The sequence below is a fragment of the Semicossyphus pulcher genome, unplaced genomic scaffold, assembly GCF_022749685.1.
Source record: "Semicossyphus pulcher isolate SPU_LCO1_2020_fin unplaced genomic scaffold, fSemPul1.0.p SCAF_14, whole genome shotgun sequence".
NCBI lineage: Eukaryota > Metazoa > Chordata > Actinopteri > Labriformes > Labridae > Semicossyphus > Semicossyphus pulcher.
Window position 1 is genome coordinate 559890 of NW_027211648.1, and position 24138 is coordinate 584027.

General features: G+C 46.9%; 4 protein-coding genes and 1 non-coding gene across 7 annotated transcripts; 2 read left to right on the forward strand and 3 right to left on the reverse strand.

Moving 5' to 3' along the window:
- Positions 1–589: 589 nt before the first annotated feature.
- Positions 590–7914, forward strand: znf839 (zinc finger protein 839). Its single transcript, XM_069661646.1, has 10 exons — positions 590–1630; positions 2187–3296; positions 3723–3881; positions 4051–4164; positions 4271–4363; positions 4531–4677; positions 4761–4865; positions 4985–5072; positions 5184–5352; positions 5530–7914. Exons 1-10 carry the CDS (start codon positions 785–787, stop codon positions 6134–6136), a joined length of 3438 nt encoding a protein of 1145 aa, XP_069517747.1. The 5' UTR covers positions 590–784; the 3' UTR covers positions 6137–7914.
- Positions 7733–12418, reverse strand: cinp (cyclin dependent kinase 2 interacting protein). 2 transcript variants are annotated; one of them, XM_069661195.1, is made up of 6 exons: positions 12324–12418; positions 10935–11085; positions 9942–10119; positions 9649–9778; positions 9276–9405; positions 7733–9158 (listed from the first exon to the last, which is right to left on the reverse strand). In XM_069661195.1, the coding sequence occupies exons 2-6, from the start codon at positions 10939–10941 to the stop codon at positions 8956–8958; spliced, it is 648 nt and encodes a 215-aa protein (XP_069517296.1). In that variant the 5' UTR covers positions 10942–11085; positions 12324–12418; the 3' UTR covers positions 7733–8955. The 2 variants fall into 2 exon arrangements, with proteins under 2 accessions (XP_069517296.1, XP_069517295.1); XM_069661194.1 differs by lacking the exon at positions 12324–12418 and having other exon boundaries at positions 10935–11463.
- LOC138591129 (uncharacterized) lies at positions 12063–16838 on the forward strand. The gene is made up of 4 exons (XM_069661647.1): positions 12063–12889; positions 12995–13186; positions 14759–14969; positions 15134–16838. Exons 1-4 carry the CDS (start codon positions 12235–12237, stop codon positions 15366–15368), a joined length of 1293 nt encoding a protein of 430 aa, XP_069517748.1. The 5' UTR covers positions 12063–12234; the 3' UTR covers positions 15369–16838.
- On the reverse strand, positions 16767–23088 carry dkc1 (dyskeratosis congenita 1, dyskerin). 2 transcript variants are annotated; one of them, XM_069661192.1, is made up of 15 exons: positions 22497–23088; positions 21243–21295; positions 21080–21166; positions 20412–20503; positions 20049–20233; positions 19848–19912; positions 19515–19641; positions 19161–19291; positions 18761–18904; positions 18483–18603; positions 18177–18295; positions 17970–18073; positions 17644–17686; positions 17211–17393; positions 16767–17068 (listed from the first exon to the last, which is right to left on the reverse strand). In XM_069661192.1, exons 1-15 carry the CDS (start codon positions 22510–22512, stop codon positions 17003–17005), a joined length of 1536 nt encoding a protein of 511 aa, XP_069517293.1. In that variant the 5' UTR covers positions 22513–23088; the 3' UTR covers positions 16767–17002. The 2 variants fall into 2 exon arrangements, with proteins under 2 accessions (XP_069517293.1, XP_069517294.1); XM_069661193.1 differs by having other exon boundaries at positions 21243–21292; positions 22497–22529.
- Positions 18365–18441, reverse strand: LOC138591892 (small nucleolar RNA SNORD83). Its single transcript, XR_011308131.1, has one exon. It is a non-coding gene; the product is annotated as a small nucleolar RNA SNORD83 (small nucleolar RNA).
- Positions 23089–24138: the final 1050 nt, after the last annotated feature.

The following is a 24138-nucleotide window of genomic DNA, read 5'->3' on the forward strand; positions in this document are numbered from 1 at the left end:
AATACTTCGTGTAGTTCATATAGACTTTAATCTGTTACTTTTTTATCTTTATCTGGAGCCAGAGGATCATTTCATAAATAAATTTATAAATGAATGACCGGAAGCGGAAACTCAATGACCGCTGATTGGAAACACTGGAAACTGGATCTGCTCTTCCATTCCATTCCTCTAGTTCCAGTTTATGAATAAAATCACACAGTTAGAATTTACATCAAAAGCATTCATATTACATAAGTATATATATATATATGTATATATGAAACTTGAAATATGGAATAAATCTCAAACCTAAAAAAAATATTTCTAAATGTAACGTTCAATTACATTGTATTATTATTGAAATTATATGAAAAAAAAACCCCTGTATTCTGTATAACCTGTTAAATAACACATTTCATTTATTTTAATAGAAGTGATTTCATAAAAACTGTAAAGTACAAACAGAACAATGCGTTTATTAAATAATTTTGATAAAAATCTTTGATATGAAAATAAGCAGTCCGGTCCGTAGTGGATCCAGTCCGGGAACTCCGCGCTCCCGCCCCTGCTGATGGCTAAGCTAGGCTAGTACAAAACTCAGCCAGCTAACCGTTACCCGCTCCCGTTATCCCCCCCCCTCCCGTTCATGTTCTCCTTTATCCTAGCGGAACGTTTTAGTCACCAGCACACACCGGTTTTATAGCAAAGTATTTATTCGGTGATATCGATCGACGATTAGGTTGATCTGATCTACCGACTGCCCCCCCCAGTCTAAGCTAAGCTAACTGTTAGCCTCTCAGCCAAAATGGCGGACAACGAGGATGACAGCGGTTCGACCAGAACAATAATAGCCGCGGAGCCGCCGGAGGCCGTGGCTCAGACCCCCGCCCCTCAATCCAGACAGCCCGGAGACAGTTTACCCTCAGCAGCCGTCGCTCAGTGCACCCAACCCGGTGAGAATGTGTCTGCAGCGGCCGCCGACCAGAGCAGTCATCCCGGGGAGAGTTCACAGACAGTACCCGTTGCAGAGACCAGTCAGCCCGGGGAGAGTGTATCGGCAGTGTCGGGAGTTCAGCTGGCAGACTTCTTACAGAGCTGTCCAGAGGAGCAGAGCTTCCTGGTGGGCACAGAGTTCACCGGTCTGGGTTCGGATCTCAGTAACACCACCATCATTTACGTGCAGCCGGACGGCAGCCTGGTGGAGGGCTCCGGACTGACGGCCGAGGAGCAGCAAGCTTTGCTGGACCAGCTCACCAAGCAGCAGATCGTCCAGGTCTCTGACACCGAGGCCGCCCAGCTGCTGCAGCAGAGCCAGCTGGTCAAAACCATCCCGGTCCAGAACACGGCCCTAGACCCGAGTCAACTGCAGCAAGTCATTAACCAGGTTACCAAGTCCCAGCAGCAGATCCACGTCCAGGTCCCCCAGCAGACTGTGAAGCAGCAGGTCCCGATCCCCCAGCAGGTTCCGAAGCAGCAGGTCCAGGTCCAGCAGGTCCAGATCCAGCAGGGTGTGAAGCAGCAGAAGCAGATTCAAGTCCCTCAGCAGAACTTAAAGACCACCACCCAGAACAACGCCTCCCTGCAGTTGAAGAGTGTCGCCCAGCAGGTCGCCAAGCAGACCGGCAGCTCGGTCCAGGTGGTCCAGAAGAAGGTGAGTCACATGTGGAGCCTTGCAGTGGACTAACCTGATCTATAATGAGGTCCAACCTGGTTCTGTTTGTATGTCTGCCTTGAGCTCCACTCAATTCCCAATTTAACCAGTCCACTCCGCATCTCTGTCCCACAATAACCAGACAAGAAGTCACACACCTGACTGAAGTAAAGTTTCCCTATTTAACGCAGAAGTCACCTGAAGGATCCATCGTGACCATGTTAGCATTCAGCCTGTTCGAGACCACGCGGGTTTGGCTAACTGGATGGTTCATTAAGTCAGTGAATAATATTTAGGATATTACGGTGAAGTGAACCAAACCCCATTTAAAATGAAGATTTAAAACAGATAACGGGTTTTATGCTGCCCTCTGATGGTCAACAATAAATCATTCTCCACGTGAACTAAATCTGTTGACAGCAGAATCTCATCTCAAGGTCCAGTTAGCTTCTGTTCTGGAGCTTTCACTTGTATCATGTGATTTGATGTCTTCATCATGAAGCAGTGTGTGTCACAGGTTTGAGCCCTCTGAGTTTTCATCCTTCTGTCCTTTCAGTCTGAGCCTGTCAGGATCCAGATCCAAGTTCCTCCTAAACAGGAAGTGAAGCCCGGCTCCGCCCCCCAGCAGAAGACCGTAGCTGTCAATCATCCGCAGGTGAAGCTGTCAGCCAATGGCAGTGTGAGCAGTGCTCAGATCATTCACATCCAGCCTGTGGTTGGTCAGCAGGGTCAGCAGTTCTTCCTTCAGCAGAGCCCGGGGGACCCCCCCATCCAGCTGGTGTTACAGAGCCCCACCCCCGTCGTTGGAAATATTCTCCCAGTGGTCCACAAGGTGACAGGCCAGGTGACATCAGTAGGCACCGCCTCCAGTCCGAGTCAGAAATCTGCAATGTCCCCCATTAGAGTCCAGACCCCCTCCACTGTTAAGGCCCCACCCTCCGCCATTATAAAGACCCCGCCCACCTCCTCGGCTAAAACTGTTAGCATCCCGCTAATTAAAACGCCGGCTAACGGCACGAGGACTGTTGCCGGTAAGAGTCCAGTTAAATCCCCTGCAGTCATCACAACACAGACTACCACAGCTGCTGCTGCCAAGCCTGCCACAGCAGCCACACCCCCTGCAGCCCCGCCTCCTGTGACCCAACCCTCAGTTGTCAAGGACAGAGACAGGGAAAAAGAGAAGGAGAAGAAGTCGAAGAAGAGAGAAAAGAAGGCGGTGAAGGTCCAGACCCGATCCGGTCGAGTCTCCAGACCACCAAAGTACAAAGCTAAAGACTATAAGTTCATAAAGACGGAGGACCTGGCAGACAGCCACCAGTCCGACTCCGACGACTACTCTGACATGAGCGTGGAAGAGGAGGGGGGGGACGGCGAGAAGAAGGGTGGCCCCGCACCTGGTGCCCCCCCCTCCCTCACCTACAGCCACAAGTCTCGATCCCATCGCTGCCAGACCTGCGACAAGGCCTACATCGGTCCTGGAGGGCTGAACCGGCACTACAAACTGAACCCGACCCATGGAGAGCCTGATCTACCCGACAACCCCCCAAGCAACACACCACGCCCCCTCAGAGAGGACAGCCAATCACAGGAGTCGACATCAGGAGGCGTTAGAGAGGAAGAGGGGAAGAAGAAGGAAGACAAACCTTCTGCCCCGGCAACAAACAGAGTAAGAACCCATCCACCAATCAGAGCTCAGATCTGAGGGGCGGATCGCTCTACTTTATTACTCTGTTGTAACTAACTGGTTAACTACTGGTGAATTATTACTATTAGTTTTTACTGTTAATCTTTACTTCTAGTTTATGACTCTGTGGTTAATTGACTGGTAACCGACTAGTTAACTTCTAGTTTATTAAGTTTGATTAAGTTAAGCGGCTGGTTAATTATCACTTGTACTAATATACTGTGTGGTTAACTGACTAGTTAACGATTAAGACAATTATTACTACTACTTTTTTACTGTCTGGTTAACTAACTGGTTAATATTTTTTTCAAGTTACTCACTTTGTGGGTAACTGAGTGACTAGTTAATTATTACTATTTAATTACTGTGATAATGTAATGACAGGTTAACTCTTTTCTATCTGACTAGTTAACTGTTAACGGTCTTCAGGTGGACGGGGGTCCAGCAGCAGCTGTAGGACTCAGGGGCCTCCATCACCGGGGCCCCGGCCGGCCCAGAGGACGAGGGAGAGGCAGGGGGCGGGGCAGAGGGCGGGGCTTGGGCCGATCACTGGGTCCGCCTCCTAAGGTGAGATCATTTCAAACTGGTTAAAAATGGTATTTGTTAACAAACAGTTTGAATTTAAGTGAAGTCGTGAATTAAACACAGCTGTTCAGTACAACACGACAAATAACATGTTAACACAAGCCAACCCAAACCTAAGGAATCTGTCAATCTGATTGGTCGACTCTCTCAGGTGACAGTGGGCCTCATCAGTAGGCGGGGCCGTCGCGGTCGACCTCCAAAGCTTGCCGTCACCGCGGTAACCACAGAGCAGCAAGCGGAGAGGAGACGAGACCGCCTGCAGGAGGTAAGAGGAAGGAGGACGTGGACTTTCAAAGTAAAGCTTCACTGTGATAAATAACAGATATCTGATCTGTTGTTGTGTTTCCATGACGACCGTGTGTTGTTTACAGCTGGTGGAGCAGTGTGAGGATGAGGAGCTGATGGACATTGTTCTTCCTCGTTTGACTAAAGTGTTGAGTCTGTGGGAGCTGCTGCTGGCAAAGGTACACACTCAAACACAGTCAGGGTGTTGGTGTGATTAAAAACACCAGATGCAACCAGACAACGAGTTTACCTTGATCTGAGCTAGCTGTCCTGGTTCTGCTCCTCAGGTGTTTTTCTCAGGTGTTCTTGAGGAGACAAACTATTTAATGTCTTCTGGCTGTTTCAGGTGGAGCGGGGCGGACCGGCCCGGACTCGGTTTCCTGACATTTACCATGAGTTCGAGTCCCTGCAGGCTCAGGTGAGACAGGCTGCCCAGGATTACATCATCAGCCCGCAGGGCGGAGCAATGCCGCTGGAGGTCAGGAACATCGAGGTGAGAGGTTATCCTGGATTCTGCTCTACTCAGGTGGGCTGTGTACTGATCTGTCCTGTCCTGAACTGGTCTGTGTGTTTCAGGTGGCCCGGTGTCTGGGGATCCTGGATGAGGTGAACAGGATGAAGGTGGTTCCTGGAGCGTCCCCCAGCTCCAGTCTGACCAATAAGAACGTCCGGTACATGGAGGTAAACACACCAGCAGCAGGTCGATTTATTACCTGTTATCTGATGGAAACCAGGACTCTGTGACAGCTGAACACCTGATCCAGGTTCAGTGTGATTAAGTCTGAAACTCTGTTTCCCAGAATTCCAAGATGCTGCCGCCTTCAAAGAGATTCAAGATGGAGAACAGCGTTCAAGTTCACCAGAACGGCATCGAGACGCCCAGAACAGGTACAGGTACAGGTCCTGCATGAGTCCGACAGCAGGACTCAACAAGCTGCTGATCTCCATTTTAACTGAGCTGGTGTCGTGTCTCTTTATGTTTCTACTTTTCTTTCCAAGGTGGGTCTTCAATGACCTCTGTGACCCCTCTGACCTCTGTAACCCCTGTGACCTCCGTGAACCCTCTGACTTCTGTGACCCCTCTGACCTCCTCGGTGAACTCGTTCTCGGTCTCTGTGCCTCCTTTGGTGGTTCCAGGTGCATCAACCACAGCTGACTCTGCCTCCAGGTGAGCTGGCCACGCCCCCTTGCCTCTGACTGACAGGTAGAACAGGTGATGACATTGAGACATGTTGTTAAAGGTGTGAAGCTGCAGTCATTAATGTTTTATGTAGTAAATCAGTGTCTCACCGGGACCAGGTGGTCAGGTCTGATCTGGTCTGAATGTGTCTCTCTGGTCCCTCAGCTCTTCTGGCTCCACCTCTGATAAGAAACCCTCCACTGAGGCTCCACCCCCTGCCACACCCATGGAGGTGACTCCAGTCAAGGACCAGGGGGAGGGGCCTCTGCAGACCAACGCCATGTTGGAGCCTCGGTCACAGAGCCAGGACCAGGTCCTGAGTACCAGTGACATCACAGACCAGGTGAAGGAGCTGGAGAAAGCTCTTAGTCTTGAGACCACCACAGACTCAAAGACACCTGGGTCCAGCTCAGTGCAGACACCTGGGTCCAGCTCAGTCCAGACACCTGGGTCCAGCTCAGTCCAGACCCCTGGGTCCAGCTCAGTGCAGACACCTGGGTCCAGCTCAGTGCAGACTCTGGCTCCCACTCAGCTCCCTCAGAAGGACTCCTCCCAGTCGGAGCCCAAAGAGCTGCAGGAGGGTCAGGAGATCTACATCCAGACAGAGGGGATGACAGTGCAGCTGGCAGAGCCCGGATTAGACCGGATTGTGATTGTCAACGGGCCGGATGGGACCACCATGCACATCCAGACCCCAGAGGGGGTCCCCCTGGAGGCGGTCCAGGCCCTGCTGGGCATCGAGGCTTCAGACGGAGCCAAAGCTCCTCAGTGAACTCTGAACAGAACCAGACTGGTCTAGACTGAGCAAGACAAGAACCCGACCTGAACCACATCACACAGACAGGGAGAGCCTGGACTTTTAAGGTGGAATTGATAAGGTGGTACCAGCTTCCAGGTGATCTGGGAAACTGAGTACCCAGGTGACCAACATGAGGACCCACAAAGACCTGGACCTGTAAAACATCTGGACCTACATAAGTCTTTAAAAAAAAGTCAACAAGCACCTGTCTATCTCTGTCTCTTGGGGCGGAGCATAAACACACCTTTTGTTCTTTGTGGTCAGAGTCAGTAGCTTGTGTGTTTCCTGTAGCGCCCCCCTCAGGACAGACTGAACATTTAAAATGTGGGTGAAACGGCACAGCAGCCTGTAGGGGGCGCTGGTCTTCAGACTGCTGTTTGTGGTCTCCGGTGCTTCTGTTAGCTCCGCCCTGTTGGACTGAATACCAGGATGAACTGTTCCTTTATTTTCACACCTGGATCGTTACGTCCCGGTTGTAAAACAGGAAGGAACAAGAATTTAAATGAAGAAAGAACAAGTTGAAGATCTTCCAACAAACAGAGAAGTGTTTCTCCCAAAACATCAGAACTCTGTTTCCAGAACCAGCGAGGCCGCTGACTGACTCCTGGTGGCCAAATGATCAAATTTGTCAATAAGTTTTAAATATGTTGTTTTATTTTGTGTAACTCTTATCTAAAGTTTAAAGTCTGTTAGCCTGAGAGAAAATATATCAAACTATCATCTGATGATCAGGAGCAAGCAACAGATGACCACGTTAAAAGGGTAATTCAGGTATTTTTACAACGCCCTCTTCAAAGACACCAGACTCTACTAATAAAAGCTCTAATTTAACCTCACAGAACACAGGAGTTTCTGGTTTACTGCTGTCTTGATTGGTTTGTTGTTAAACAAAAGTCACACAATAACAGCAGAGCAGCAGCTCCTGTGTCCTGTGAGCTTAAATCAGTGTTTTTATGAATGGAGTCTGGTGTGTGTGCAGAGAGCGATGTAACGTCTGTGTGTGGTTAAAACAATCATCTTCCTCTGTAACAAAAAGGTCTATCTCTGTAGGGATCCTTTCTGTCATGTTGTCACACACTTAGAAGAACAATCTGAGCCTGTCAGTGGAAACAACAAGAACTTTTAGCGGACGACCTTTGACCCGTCAAGAATTATGTTGCAGCCATTACAGCCTGTTTCACTGCTTGTGAAAACTATATAAAAAAGTGATAACCTGATCAATAAATCCTGAGCTCAGGCTAACAGGTTTAGCATTTAAGTAAGAGAAACGTTACTGTGAGGAGATGAAGAGATAAACGGTTTGCGGCCATAGTGTCCTCTCTAGGCTCCTGTACTCAGCAGTGTCTTATTTATTGTTTGTTATCTGATTGGTTGTTCAGTTCTCACCTGTGATGATGTCAGCAGTGGCTCCGCCTGCTGGTTTTTAAGGGATCTGGAGTGATTGTACATTTGTAAAGTAGTCTTTTTTTCAGTGTTTGGACTCGTCGTTCATTTAAACATAGAAACTGATTAGTTGGCTGTTTATATGTAGATAAATATGAAAAACAAAGTTTAAAAAAAGTTGCACTATTTTATTACTTTTTATAAAACTTCACAGTGAAACATTTTCCAAACTGAAGGTTTGTACTCGTTTGGAGAGTCGATCTGAGAGCAGCTTGGAGGATTCAAATGTACGTGTCATGTGGATGGTTCGAGTGCTGAATGCATTAAACACATTTCATGTTCTCCAATAAACTGATGTGACAGACTCAGACCTGAGCTGCAGTTAATGACTTCACAAGATGGAGGTTTAATGATCATCAGACGTCACAGATGTTCAGAGTCGTTTGAAAAGAGATTAAAGTCTTCAGCTCGTTCCATAAAAAGCTCCTGACGATCATGGAGGTCTAATTTATGGATTAAATATGTCACCTCTTATTACATTTGGGTCACTTCACCTCACTTTTTCTTTAAAACAAAATTCCTCAACTGAACTACAGTAAAAGTAAGGTCATTACATCGCTCTCTTCAACGCCACCAGGCTCCTTTGATAAAAACAGTCATTTTACCTCACAGAAAATGGGAGTTGCTGTTCTACCGCTCCCTCGATTGGTTACTTTGTTGGTGTTTACTTGTGACTTTGTGTCTTAAATGGTTCATTTGGATCCGTAACAGTATTTATGTAACAAACAATAACACAAACAAACAAACTGTTTAATGTAGCAACATTGTGTCCTCTGAGCTTAAATCAGTGTTTTTATGAATGGAGTCTGGTGTGTGTGCAGAGAGCGATGTAACGTCTGTGTGTGGTTAAAACAATCATCTTCCTCTGTAACAAAAAGGTCTATCTCTGTAGGGATCCTTTCTGTCATGTTGTCACACACTTAGAATAACAATCTGAGCCTGTCAGTGGAAACAACAAGAACTTTTAGTGGACGACCTTTGACCCATCAAGGATTATGTTGCAGCCACTACAGCCTGTTTCACTGCTTTTATGTGAAGATAAAGTCTGCATTTAATGAAGTACTTTGATTAGTTCGTGTCTTGTCAGGAACCAAAACAAAAATGTACAAACACTTTGGATTTCAGGGTTCAGAGAGTCGAGTTTCTCCTCTGATCACATGATACACAGTCCAGCTGGTCCTCTGAGCTCACCTGGAGCAGGAAGTAGATTCTCAGCGTCACTGTTTCTACACCTTTTCAATTAACCAGATGATCAGGCAGCCAGGTTAACAGTTCATCCCGCTTCATTCACTGGGCTAAGCCAGGCTAACACCTCATGCTGATCATATGACTCTGGAGGACCAATGAAATCAGAGTGGGCGGTGCCCCGTCTCCAGCAGCAGGGACTCCAGGCTCAGTCTGGTCTGGGAGGGGATGAAGGGCTGGTGCAGCCAGCAGGACAGGTAGACCATGCAGAGGTCAGAGGTCGCAGTGTGAGCCACTTCCTGCAGGATCGTCTGCTTCAACTTCAGCTCCTGACGGAACGAGTCCAACAGGACACGAGACAAGTCCTCTGAAACAACAAGAGACACCTGACACCTCGGAAGCATCTGCTGACATCACTGCTGACATCACTCAGGTGAGTCTGCTGACATCACTAAGGTGTGTTTTGGTGAACAGGTGAACTCACCAAAGTGTTTGGTGTTCCAGCTGTGAAAAAGAGGAAACTTTCTTCCTTCAGGTCCGAACTGAAACTCCTCGAGCTCCTGAACACCTCGCTGTGATGTCATCAAACGCTCCATCTTTGTCACCACGACGACCTGACAGGAAGAGGAAGGCAAGCACTGATCAACATGACCTTTAGAAAGAAGATATCAAAGTGTTTTTATTATTCACTTTGCGGTTTTATATAGTTGCTTTTAAAAGCTTTTATTCTGAAAAGCAGCGTTTAGAAGTCTTTGTGCTGATACCAAACGATCCCTGTGATCATGACCTCGTTACTCCTGTTTATTCAGATCTGAGGTGAAGGTGAGGTGAGGAAACGAGGGGAAATGGAGCGTCACCATTTTGTCGACGACGTCCTGCAGTTTGCTGCATTCGTCCTGCAGCTCTGCAGCGCCCCCTGTCTGCTGCGACAGAGCTGATGAGGATGATGAAGACTCGTCCACCAGCAGCCGCTGATCGCTCTGAGAACTGAAGCAGAGAAAAGTGGATTTTATGATTAGTTTTATTATTTTTACATATTATATTACATTACATTACAATCATTTATTTTCTTACATAACAGAATTTTACATATTAAACTAACAGAAACTAATGAAACTAACCTAAACTAATGAAGCTACGGTAAACTCACCGGTTCAGTCTGACGTTGACGATGTTTCCCGCCACGCTGAATCCTTCGTCGTTGAGTTTTTCCCACCTCAGCATCAGGTTGTGCCAGTCAGCCGCGTTGTCTTTTATCTTACGGGCACTTCCTGTGATGGCAGAGCACTTCCTGTTTGCTGAGGTCACTGTGATGTCACCTGACTGACCTGAGAGTCAGAAATACAGACCTTAATAGGTTTTTTTGTTTAACAGAGTTTACTCAAGCAGGCGAACACTGGACGATTCAAAGTTCGTTAACATAAAATAACTTTCTCACATTTAGCATTATTAGCTTCTTGTTAGCATGCAGATAATTAACATATTGGCTATTTATTAGTCCCTAACCCATGAGGCATTTAATTTCTTATTCTACACCTTTCCTCTCCATGAACTCCAAAAAGCTGCTTATTGATAAAAGTATTGTACATGAATTACTTCTTAATAAATCTAAATAAGCTTCGGGCCTCACAAAGTGACAGCTTCACAATATTGAGCTAAACATGTTGCCGTCATAATTCAGGTGAAATAACCTCCTAACTAACTATCAGTAAGCGTGAACAGCAGGAGATCTTCTGGCTGACTGTAAGGAGTTGTAAAATAAATTATTCAAATAAAATTCAGTAAATTTAACTTTTTTCCCCCCAGAACTAAAGAGTGAAATAAAAACACCACAGATCGACATGTTCTATGTACGTATTAAACTCATATTGAAACAGATATATTTAGAAACAATCACAAGCATCGACCTGCTGACCAATCAGATGTTAGGACCGCATCACATTTATTTACATGTGAAATAGACACGTTAAATTCATCACGTGTTTCTAAGACGCATGCATGCACACACACACACACACACACACACACGCGGATCGATACATCAGCTGATTGACAGGCGTTTAAACTATGACTCAACTGACCTCACGGAGCCGTGGATACATAAATGATCGATCATTTGATCAATGTGCAGATTTTAACTCACCTTCCATCTGATCAATTAATCCTCGTAGCTCACATTGATGGGCATCTACACACTTCCGGGTTTTTCTTCTTCTGTGGTGGTTGTCCTCTTCGGCTGCAAGTCAGCGCCTAGTATCCGCGCTCTGCTCTTCAGCGGAATCAAACCGTATTCTCTGTTGAGGCGGACATACGATGCGATGAGATACACTCAAACTCAGTATAGCTATTCATCTTGCAGACGGTGTAGAAGGGCTCTTTTTTATCCTTTTAAATCATGTTTTTATTTTTGTAGAATATTGAAGGTCAGAACAGGGCGAGTACTTAACCTCAGTTACATGTTGAGTTCAGTACTTTTTACAGTGTAGTATTTCTGCTGTTACACGAGTGAATTCATATTTCTGCCGTGTTTTCTGTCTGATATGATGAGGAACATTTTTCAAAAATCATCATCATCATCTCCGTTACATTGTGTCATTTGCATAGTCTCACGTTTCCTATTTCCGATAGTACTGGAAGGCAGCATAACAAAGAGGGCAGTCAGGGTTAGGGTTATTTACCGACAGTGACGTCAGCACACTGAGAGGATTATATTTTGTGAAGACGTCCCACTCTGTCTGCTTTAAGAAAACAGAAACAGATCAGAGTGAGATATCACATTGTTAATAGACTCTGCGGTTCATCCATTTAAATATAATATCAAATATTAATATTATATTCAATATGTTTAATCCTTCAGCTGTTTGTTGTTCTGACAATTTTTAGTCAATTAACATATTTCACACAGAGTGATACCTCCTGTTAAACACCAGAGCTTCATATCTCTGTCTTTAGAGTTTCAACGTAGAAAACCCTGTCAGTCAAATAAACACATCCAGGAGCCAAAATCTAACACCTTTTGGATAGAGCACATTTATATTTAATTTAATTTTTTATTCAAGTTTTCTGTCAATTATCTCAAATTTTAATCTTTTCATATTCTATATTTACATTTTATGTTTCTGAACAGTTGTTTATTAAGTGACTGACAGTTCAGGTGAAACAGCCTCTTGACTGAACATATCCTGAGCTCAGCAGAAACAGTCATAGTGAGACTTCTTACTGCTCACACACTCTCTGTGCAGCAGACTTACGTAACGGGAAGCAGAGCTGAGGAGAGAGAGACAGACCTCTGAGCGACGTTCAGACAACAGAAACAATCTTTGATCAGTGCAGACGGCTAATCGAACCGTCAGAACTCTGATGAGTTGATGTCTGATGAGGTGTTATTGATTGATGAGGTGTTATTGATTGATGAGGTGTTATTGACGTGTTGTTGACGTGTCATGATGTCAGCGTTGCAGCTTCCGGCTGAGCTGTGGCTGCAGGTGTTCAGCTTCCTGTCATGGAGAGACAAACTGAGCGTGCGCTGTACCTGTTCTCACTTCAGACACCTGCTGGATAAGTCCCGCCCCCTGTGGCGAGGCTTCTGCGTGGTGCTGCGAAACTTGTCGCGATACAACCCTCCATTCTGGCGCAGCCTGGCTCAGAGGCACGTGGGCAGTGTGTCTCTGCGGTCAGGTAAGAGGAAACACCTGAAGCAGCTCTGCACCTGGCTTCCGGCTCTCGACACGCTGCGATTGGACGACTGGAGCGAAGGGGCCGTTGATGAGCTGAAACTGTTCCGACAGCTGAAGCGTCTCTCTGTCACTTCCTGTTCCGCTCCGCTGAAAAACACTGACTTCCTGTTTCCTCTGAGTCATCAGCTGACTCAGCTCAGCCTCTGTAACGTGCAACTCACCTGTCCCGCCTCTTACCTGTTGGCAGCTGTCAGTCAGCTGACCCGTCTCACATCGCTGCTGCTGCACCATGACGGCAGCCTGAGAGTTCCAAAGCTCAGCGGTGTCCTGACTCATCTGCCTGAACTCAAACACCTGTCCTACTCCATGATCACCTACAAGACGCTGTCACATGACTTCTTCAGCCCCGCCCACCTCACAGGTAAACACACTCAGTTAACGTGAAAAGCAGATCAGAAATATATCAAAGCAAACTGACAAAATTATATTTTTGTTAAAGTTGTTCAGTTTGTTTGTCGTCCAGCAGGTGGCGCTGCTCTGCCGCTGTCTGACCTGCAGCTGCTGAACTACGACGCCGTGGTGACGCAGGAAGTTCTGCAGCCTTTATCGAGCCTGCGCAGCCTGTCAGTTTTCCACCTGTACTCTGTACCTGGACCCACCTGTCACCTGCAGACATGGCTGACGTCACTGCCGCAGCTCTGCAGCCTCAGCGTGCACGGTGAGGCTCATTTATTATGACTGCTGTGACACGTCGGACAAATACAAACTGATTTAAACAATTGTTCTTCTTCACTTTTTGTTTGTTCAAGTTACGCTTCCTGTGAGACACTCAACATGTCGTTAAAGGGACAGAGACGCTCAGCATGTTGTTAAAGAGACAGAGACACTCAACATGTCGTTAAAGAGACAGAGACACTCAACATGTCGTTAAAGGGACAGAGACGCTCAGCATGTTGTTAAAGGGACAGAGACACTCAACATGTCGTTAAAGGGACAGAGACACTCAACATGTCGTTAAAGGGACAGAGACGGGACAGAGACGCTCAGCATGTTGTTAAAGGGACAGGGACGGGACAGAGACACTCAGCATGTTAAAGGGACAGAGACACTCAACATGTCGTTAAAGGGACAGAGACACTCAGCATGTCGTTAAAGGGACAGAGACGGGACAGAGACACTCAGCATGTTGTTAAAGGGACAGGGACGGGACAGAGACACTCAGCATGTTAAAGGGACAGAAACACTCAGCATGTTAAAGGGACAGAGACGCTCAGCATGTTAAAGGGACAGAGACACTCAGCATGTTAAAGGGACAGAGACACTCAGCATGTTAAAGGGACAGAGACACTCAGCATGTTAAAGGGACAGAGACGCTCAGCATGTTGTTAAAGGGACAGAGACGCTCAGCATGTTAAAGGGACAGAGACACTCAGCATGTTAAAGGGACAGAAACACTCAGCATGTTAAAGGGACAGAGACGCTCAGCATGTTAAAGGGACAGAGACACTCAGCATGTTAAAGGGACAGAAACACTCAGCATGTTAAAGGGACAGAGACGCTCAGCATGTTGTTAAAGGGACAGAGACGCTCAGCATGTTAAAGGGACGGGGACGCTCAGCATGTTAAAGGGACAGACACGCTCAGCATTTTGTTAAAGGGACAGAGACGCTCAGCATGTTAAAGGGACAGAGACACTCAGCATGTTGTTAAAGGGACAGAGACGCTCAGCATGTTAAAGGGACGGGGACGCTCAGCATGTTAAAGGGACAGAGACGCTCAGCATGTTAAAGGGACAGAGACGCTCAGCATGTTGTTAAAGGGACAGAGACGCTCAGCATGTTAAAGGGACAGAGACGCTCAGCATGTTGTTAAAGGGACAGAGACGCTCAGCATGTTAAAGGGACAGAGACGCTCAGCATGTTAAAGGGACAGAGACGCTCAGCATGTTAAAGGGACGGGGACGCTCAGCATGTTAAAGGGACAGAGACGCTCAGCATTTTGTTAAAGGGACAGAGACGCTCAGCATGTTAAAGGGACGGGGACGCTCAGCATGTTAAAGGGACAGAGACGCTTAGCATTTTGTTAAAGGGACAGAGACACTCAGCATGTTGTAAAAGGGACAGAGACGCTCAGCATGTTGTAAAAGGGACTTGGATCTTTCCCCTGTTTCTGAAACACATCCATCCTTACTGAGCAGAAATGTCTTGACTGCAGGACTCTGATGTCTCTGTTTGATCTCCTGCTGCTGGGATGCCATGATGTCATGATGACCTCATTGTCTGTCCAATAGGAGGCCATCCTCTGGCGGCGTATGCTGACTTCCTGCCGTCCTCCCTGCTGAGTCTGATGCTCTGTGTGGACCTGCAGCCTGAAGACCTGCACGTGGTGTCGCTCAGAGCTCCTCACCTGGAACACCTGCACCTGGAGCCCTGGGGCTCCTCCTCCAGTCTGGTCAGGCTCCTCCCACAGCTTTTCCCTCACCTGAGGACGCTCCGGCTCAGGTGAGTCCCACAAACCTTTTTCTTAAGGTATGCATCAAACTTTACTGTTTCTTTTGGAAATCACAGCTGACCTGATAATCTATCCAATAATCAGTAACTTCATTAGCTCCTCTAATGATCCTGAACAGGTAAATTACCTCTTGGGTTTTGTTTTGGTGTTTCAGACATAACCACGTGTCGGACGCTGACTTCCTCTGTCTGCAGCATCTGCGGCGTCTTGACACGCTCGAGGTTCTGGACTCGTACTACAGACCCGACCCGAGTGACCCGAGCTGGGTTGTCTACCAGCCGAGTCCTCGTCTGTTGCAGCTGACCTCTGACCTGCAGAGACTGACCAATCACAGAGTGCGAGTCATCACCAGCTCGCACAAAAACCCACTCACCTGCGACTGTGTCTGACCAATCACAGACATCCTCACTGCACCAGCTATGACATCACGTTAAATATTTAAATGTGCCTTTTCTGGAGAAACTGTGCGATTACTGCAGGCGGCTTCACTGATGCATGCTGGGAAATATTGCTCAACTTTAGCATCTATTATTGTCTTGAAGTCCGTCAAAGGTTTAGATTAAAGCTGCCGTTAGTTTGGATCATGTAATAATATAAATGGGGGGAAAGGGGGCGTGGCATAAACTGATCATAATTTGAGTAAAAACGTAGACCATATAAATCAGGTAAAAACACAGGTTTACATCGGCCACACGGGGGTGCTGTTGGTGTCGGGTGGAGGTTAGTCAGGAACACAGGTACGGATCATCTTTTTGTGTTGTGTTTATGCGTATTGTGCACTGCCAGAGATAATTTTATATTAAATATATTAAACACACTAATCTCTTCTGTGGCTTCACACCAGGAAGTCAAGAGTAAAGACCAATGACTGTATATACAGATGGACGACGCGTCTCCATCTGCTCCCATTGTACGTAATTGATGCCAAAACAGCCCCTGTGATAGGCGCTGCCATCTTGCGATGGTGACGTCATACGGAGCCAGAGTCTGCGCAGTAGAGATCGGCGAGTGAAGCGGCCGTAGCCACTTCCGCTAACCCAAACACACACTTAACTTACTGAAAGAACAGCAAGGATCCCGCACGCCGGCGTGTTTAACAGCAGAACAGCTTCTTGTGTCGGTCTGAGGTTAAAGTTCACAGGTGTGGAAACTTCAATGACTGTAGTGATTGTTTTAGTTACGTTTCCTCTCGCAGATCGTCCTCCGCTCTGCTCACCCGGAACTGATCGGCTGCAGGAGCCGGATTGGTCAACAGAGCTGTCAATCATCATTTTTATAGCATCAAATAACTAATTAAAAGTAAACTTGTCAGAAAAATGAACACTGACATAAATCAGCAGGATAAGAACTAACTATAATGACAGAAACCATGTTGGAGAAAAATGTATTTGACGTGTATTTTGATTTTATAGTTTGACTCATGTCCCATCTGTTAACATGGAGGAGGCGGGCTTTATGAGCTATACTGCAGCCAGTCAGCAGGGGGCGACAGAGAGGGTTTGGCTTCACTTCTAGGGAGCTGTCATGGCGTCCACGTTTTTATACAGTCAATGGTAAAGACAAATCATTGGCCAAGAGATCAATGACCTTATTTCACCACGAGTTCATCTTCTGTAAAAACATCAGCAGCTTTAACTGAAATATTTCCGTTAACTCAAACGTATGCTGCAGTTTAATTTTAAAAATGTGTAAATCTTTTATTCTTTATGTACGAATGAACTCAGACACTTTGAGCTCCACTGAAGCATGTTTTTTTTTTTGACCCAATAACAGAATTAAAACACAAATACAGAAAACAAGACTTTTATTTTGAAGTTACAAACAGGTTTCCTGTTAAAGTATTTACATCTGAAAAAAAACAAAAACAATAAAATTTATATAAAAAACAAAAACCGTCCTTTTCTCTTCTGCGTTCATGCAGTCCATTATCCAGTCCATTGTTTTACTCCCAGAATGCTTTGCATTCAGACAGGGGCGTCGGTGGGCGGAGTTAAAATCATGTTCATTCATTGATCCACCGTCATCACTCCGACGTGTCGCCGTCTTTCTGTTTCTTCTTCTTTTTCTTCTTTTTAGCACTTTCAACGACCTGCAGTAAAAAACGGGATCAGTTGAAGATTCAAAGATTTTCATTTATTGGCCGGACAGCTGAAGAGAGACAGGAAACGAGGGGAGCAGAAAGTGTGGGATGACATGCACATTAACCTCAATTTAAAAAAAATCTAACTCACCTCTGTCTCAGGCTCCGCCCCCACCTCTTCTGGCTCCGCCCCTGCACCGTCTGCCTCCACCTCCTCTATCTTCGCCCTCTTTTCTTTCTTCTTTTTCTTCTTCTCCTTTTTTAAGTCCTCCGCAGACGGCGTGTTGGGTGTTGTCGCCACGTCTCCGTCGCTGTCTGTCGCTTCCCTCTTCCTCTGCAAAGGTCAAAGGTCGGGAATGAGTCACCTGAAATCTGCTACTTTCATCAGGTAGGTCAACTCTGGACAACAGGTAGCCACCCTCAATTCAACCACTACTGCACGTTAATGGACGTGATATTACAGTGACATCACATGAATATAGTGTAGAAACGGATGGCTGCAGCGCCCCCTGCATACTGTCTGAGGTATTAAGGAAGATATTTAATCCTCTCAGCTGATTGGTCGTCTGACAAGGCGAGTTTACCTTTGCAGAAGCGTCGCCCGATTCCTCCGTCGCCTTTGAGACGCTGTCAATCAAAACAAAAACAGTTTAAAGAACAAAGTCTTAAAAATGTTTTTCAACATTTCAACTGATCAGGAGCGTGATGTCACCGCTGTAGTGTGACATCACCGCTCTGATGTCATCGTGTCCTCAGGTGAGCTGCAGCTCAGCGAACAGCAGAGTGCAGAAGCCCACAGCTGAAAGTTCCTGTAGCAGACTGACTCCCTCAGAGAGCACGTCAGCGCGGTGAGGGATAACTGTCTGCACCACAAACACACAGAAGCCCCGCCCCCGCAGGTGAGTCGTACCTGTAGTCTACGTATTGGCTCTTCCAGTCGTCGGGCGTGCTGCCGTTTGGTTTCCCGTGTTTGTCGAGGAGTCCTTTCTGAATCATCATCTTCTTCTGACTCGCCTGATTGGACAAACAAACCCGTCAAACATTCAAATAAAACTTTATTAACCTTTAGAGTTCACAGGAAGTGGTTTAATCACTTCCTGTTTGATGTCAGCCGTACCTTTGGTCCAAGACCCCACTTCCGAGGATACGTGTCCCTCTCCATGATCACCCTCTTTATCTTGGCCACCACGCCGTGATCACACGTGGAGATCACCGCGGTCGTCATCAGCGCGACGGCTGAGGCGGAAAACAAACTGATTATTGATCTGATGATTAATTAATCTGTTCAATCACAGAGAGGAGCTCAGCCATCAGAAAAGGGTGATAGATAGCAGGTCATCATGGCCCGAGAGCTGCTGACGCTACTCAACTCATCATGTGGCTTCACCTGTACACACACACACACACACGACCTGTCACTCACCTGTGCAGATTGCCTCGCCTTTGGTTGTTATGACGACAATGTCCTGGTTCATCTCGATGCCGTCTTCGTATCTGAGGACACCTGGCAGCATGATCTTTGCCCCGTAACAGATGGCATTCACCTGGAGACACAACAGAGTCCGAGTCACTCAGGTGCGTTTCATTCAAACATCAACTTAAAGGGGAACTCTGGTTTCTGGTTAATAAGCATTTAGTCTGAGCTCAGTGTGCATGAAGAGACGAGGCCGTCGAGCGGCAGTGTTTCAGAGGATGACTCACCGCGCTGTCCTTCATCACCAGACGTTTGTGCGACACGAGCAGCTTCTCCAGCGGGAAGATGACCCTCCTCAGATACGTCTCGTCTTTGTTGTGATCCAGCTGCCACTGAGCGTCCAGCACGTCGTGCATCGTCACCATGTGGTCCTGAAAAAAAAAAAACAACCCCGACTGAAACACCTGACGACAATGATGTCAGAAGGGACAAATGATGTCATGATGATGTCAGCAGCATCGAGGCGCCACAGTCTGTGCAGACGATGGAATCGGAGTCTCTGCTGCAGGTTTCTGTTCCAAAGTTTAATTAGCAGACCTGCACGGAGCAGCAGGGCTGAACTCAACACTTTGAGGTCAGACGCACTGAGGTCACTCTGAGGTCAGGCAAACAGGAAGTGATGCTTACGTTCTCTCCAAGCACGCCAGACCGCACTCTCCGGAGTTCCTGCATCTGACCTCCGACCCCGAGCATCAGCCCCAGGTGGACACACAGAGTCCGGATGTATGTTCCTGCCTCACAGCTCACCCAGAAGATACCTGCAACCCAGGACACGTGATGTCAGAGGTCACATGACTCCAAGTATGTGAAGTGCTGGTGTTAGTGCTCTGCAGATCATTATGTCAGGAAACTATTAAAATAAGCTAAGCTAACATGCTAATTACAGCTTTGCTTACGTCAGGTTACTCCGTGTGACCTGAGTGCAGCACCAGTTTAAAATACAAATGTACACATCAATTCATCAGTCGGCCCGACTCTTACCCAGCCTCCTTTCGGGGTCGTACTCGATCAGTTTGCTCTCGTAGATCGTTCGGACTCTCAGCTGACGTTTGACGGCAGCGATCAGCGGCGGCCGCTGGAACAGTGCGCCGGTCAGCGACTCCAAAGCCTGCAGGCACAAGAGTCAGCGAGGTCACGTGACCGACCACATGACACAGCAGATGTAGACAAACAGCAGACGGATCATCTGATTCGGGAACATGAAGAGGACCGTCTGAAAACACTAAATCTTTCCCTACGGTCGTTAAATATCTCAATCACATTCTGAATCTGTGAAGTGGATCAGCCGTGGCCGCAGGAAGCTCTCAGACTTACCCGAGCCAGCGTGTGCTCGCTCTCTATGGCATTGTGCAGCCGAACGATCCCCACATACTCTTTACCTGCAACACACACAGAGAGTAGTGAGGGGGGCTGCTGGGTTTTACTGTGCTCACACACCTGCCAGCCGGGTGGAGACTCTGCTATTTAAGTTTCATCTTCTGACACTAAACAAACAGGAAGTGGTCATAAGTTTACCGGCGCTCTGCTGGGACTTGACCAATCGCGTGGCTCGATCCACACAGACGATCAGACAGCCCGTGACCTTGGGGTCGAGCGTCCCACTGTGACCCGTCTTCTCCACACGCAGGATCCTCCTGATCCACGCCACCACCTCGTGTGATGACGGGTTCGCTGGCTTGTCCAGGTTGATGAAGCCCGACCTGACAGGAAGTAGAATCATCAGCTCTTTGAAAGGGGTGTTAGCAAGTTAGCATTAAGCTATCGGAGGGTTTCTTTAGATAGAATTGGAAGTCGCCAGCCCAGCACTATCTGAGGCTACGCTACGATATAATCCTGGGTGTTGTTAGCATTTTAGCATAGCATTAATCTAAAGCTCACCTGACATAGTCCTGGATGTTCCTCTTCAGAGGGTTGCTGCCGTTCGGTAGAGGTGTGTAGTGAGCCGTCCGGATGTTCAGTTTATCAAAGTTCTGCAGGGAAAATAAATTCTTTCAGTTTCAACACTTCCTGTACAAAGAGGATCAACAGGAAGTCACGGCTGCATGCAGCACAGAGCCAGGCTCTTATTTTGGTAGTCTGTTCTGGTGGTCTCATATTTCACTTGATCACTTTTCACCTTCAGAAGTTCCACAACTAAAAACTCTTAACGTCTCCATCGTCCACATAAACACTGATGTTCATTCTTCACTTCGAACTGAACGTCTCATCGTGTGATCAGAACAACAACGATCGTCTTTGCAGCCGTCCAGTCGAGTCGTTCTCTCCGTGCAGTTTCAGGTCGCCATCCAGCAGAACGCCGGGACGACACCTACACCGCAGTGGAGAGGCTCCGCCCCCAGAACGGGGGAAGAGCAAGTGACTGCGACAAGATGGCCGCTCAGCGAATGGATAAACAGATTCATCACTTCACACGCTGGAGACTCCAGAAACATTACATCAACGACCAGCAGCTGAACAGTTCATTGTAGTTGATCTTATATCGTCCTCGTACTGATCACTAAGCTGCACCTGTGCAGGTAGTTACCAGGTGATCTCAGCTGTTTTACCTTCAGTAACAGAGGCCACTGCGACGTGTCCAGAGACGCGACTTTAGACTCGGGCTGGATGAAGAAGTCTCCGCTCTGCTGGATCTCCTGAAACACAAACAAACTGTTAAATCTTCATTCAGGTGAAAATCAACTGAACACCTGCAGCGTTGCTCACACTCACCCCGACTTCTTCCTCACTGATCTTCACCTTCTTCTTCTTCTTCACCGACGCTGCTGAAACACAAAGTGGAAACAGATGAGAAAAAAATCGCAGCGTACAGAAAGAAATCACTTCCGATGAAACAGCCTCTTGGCTAACTCCAGCAGATTCACAGCAAAGTTAAACTTAATGTGCACCGTCCCCGTTAAACTAATGAACTGAAGTTCAGGCGGTTAAATGTGCAGATAATATAAATGCATCACTCCCTCTGTGTATCCATCTACTGAGGTTAAATAGGGCTAAGAAGCTGTCACCACGTACTGGTCAAGTGTCAAACATTTGCTGCTTCTAGTTTTATAATGAGGATTCTTTAGTTTGTCATTTGTTGAGTGAAAAGTCTCTCACTTTACAGACTAATCGATTAAACAAAGACAGATTCACTTGTTGCAGCCCAGGTGACATGCATCAGAGTTAATCACTAATGAGGACCATGCTTCAGTCCCAGGTTCTCTCCGTTTCAGATCACTAGTAAGGTTGGAGGAGCAGCCCACGTGGCCTCCCCCACAACACGTGGATGTTAGCATCAGGCGGCTAACGTCGAGCTAAAAGGCCGTTTAAAATACATAAAAGAATCAAACAGCCAATAATTTAACACCAGGTTACACACGTTAGATCAGCAGAGATCGACGCAGGACGCTGATCACATATTAAGCACCAATAACAGGAGCGGAGCGTGATCTGTGATCTGAGACTGCAGCTTCAGTGCGACTGAAAACACGCGCGACACTGGTAGTTCAAAGAAGAAGCTCCTAAAACACGTTTTACACATTACAAACATTTAAACGGGTTCATTTCTCTGATTTAATTCGGAATCTGCTTTAATCTATCGTTAAATATGCGCCGCCTCACGTGGCTCCTGCAGGTAGCAGTGATCAGGCCCTCCGGCTCTAAAACCTCTAACAGATCCAACATTACAGCAGCCTGGAGCACGAGGCACACGCCGAAATATCAAACAGTGTGTGAGGACTAAAATTCAATAGTAACGCACAAAACTAAATCCTAGTAACTTTGATTTTCAAATTATACATTTAAATAACGGTTTTCTTAATGAAGTTCGGCGTTAAAAGCAGAAAACTGTGTACGATGGCAGTTTGAACAGCTGACATTAACAGGTTCACTTTGTGCACTTTTACATGGTTTCACGTTAAGTTAAAGTTTGAATAGCCAGAATAGTTAAAGTTGGAATGTTGTCAGTAAAACGTGCTACACACTCACCTTCTGTGTCCGCCATCTTGAACTGAGAGACTGAACGCAGAGACCGCGACTTTCTAATTCCGTCTCCTCCTTCTTCTTCTCTGAGTTTTAATGGCGGCTGGCAAACCAGCTGTTAGAGGCGTTACCGCCATCTACTGGACCAGAGTGTAGCAGTAGTTCGGCAGTGTGTTCGATCTGAGTTACTCACATTGACCCAAAGTGACAAAATATTACAAAAAGGCATCAGCAGAGCAGCAGCACCTGTGTCCTGTGAGCTTTAATCAGTGTTTTTATGAATGGAGTCTGGTGTGTGTGCAGAGAGCGATGTAACGTCTGTGTGTGGTTAAAACAATCATCTTCCTCTGTAACAAAAAGGTCTATCTCTGTAGGGATCCTTTCTGTAATGTGGTCACACACTTATAATAACAATCTGAGCCTGTCAGTGGAAACAACAAGAACTGTTAGTGGACGACCTTTGACCCATCAAGGATTATGTTGCAGCCAGAGCCGTATCTCTTTATATGGCTCTGGTTGCAGCCATTACAGCCTGTTTCACTGCTGCAGGATGTTACAATGTGACAGTTCCATGTAGCAAACGCTTTTGTCCAAAGCGACGGACATCTGAGAGTTAATAGAACACCAGCAACAATCAAGACAGGAGGGGGCGGAGTCAGTGAGAGATAACAAACAGCTTCAAGTGCAACTGGACACTGGTGCTGACAGGAAGTGCACAGGGCGTTTTTTTTGTTTGTTTTTTGCTTTTTAGGGATATGAACAGTGGAGTGATACGAACAGTGGAGTGATACGAGCATTGGAGTGATACGAACTGTGGAGTGATATGAGCAGTGGAGTGATACGAACAGTGGAGTGATACGAACTGTGGAGTGATACGAGCAGTGGAGTGATACGAACTGTGGAGTGATACGAGCAGTGGAGTGATACGAACTGTGGAGTGATACGAGCAGTGGAGTGATATGAGCAGTGGAGTGATACGAACAGTGGAGTGACGTGTGCAGCTTTGGGTTGACTGTAGACCAGTCCTGCTGCTGCGTTCTGGATCCTCTGCAGAGGTTTGAATGTGCGTGCAGGAAGGAATCACTCCACTGTTTGTGTCACTCCACTGCTCGTGTCACTCCACTGTTCGTATCACTCCACATCCCTCACAAACCCTGTCGCTCGCTTATCAAACAGCAACAGAAACGTCTCCTGCCTACCTGAACGCCCTCATCCAGGTGTACACTCCGTCCCGCCCACTCCGCTCTGCCAATGAAAGACACCTGGTGCTCCCATCACATCAGGGCCCTAAGTCTCTAACTAGACTCTTCTCCTCTGTCGCCCCCCGGTGGTGGAACGAGCTACCAAACTCCATTCGGTCCGCAGAGTACCTTTGACCTTTAAGAAGAAGCTACAGACCCAGCTCTTTATGACCTCTGACCTTAATGATGCTGATGCTATTGATGATGATATTGGCGTTGTTGATATTGTTGATGATGATGACAAAAAAAAGTACTTCTTTACACCCTGTGCGCTGACTGTCACCACCGGTGTCCGATCACACTTGTAGCTGTGTGTTGGCTCTTACTGACTTTGTTGGACAAAAGCGTCTGCTAAATAAAACGGTAACATTGTTATTAGGTATCGTTATCGGTCTCTGCAGGTTATA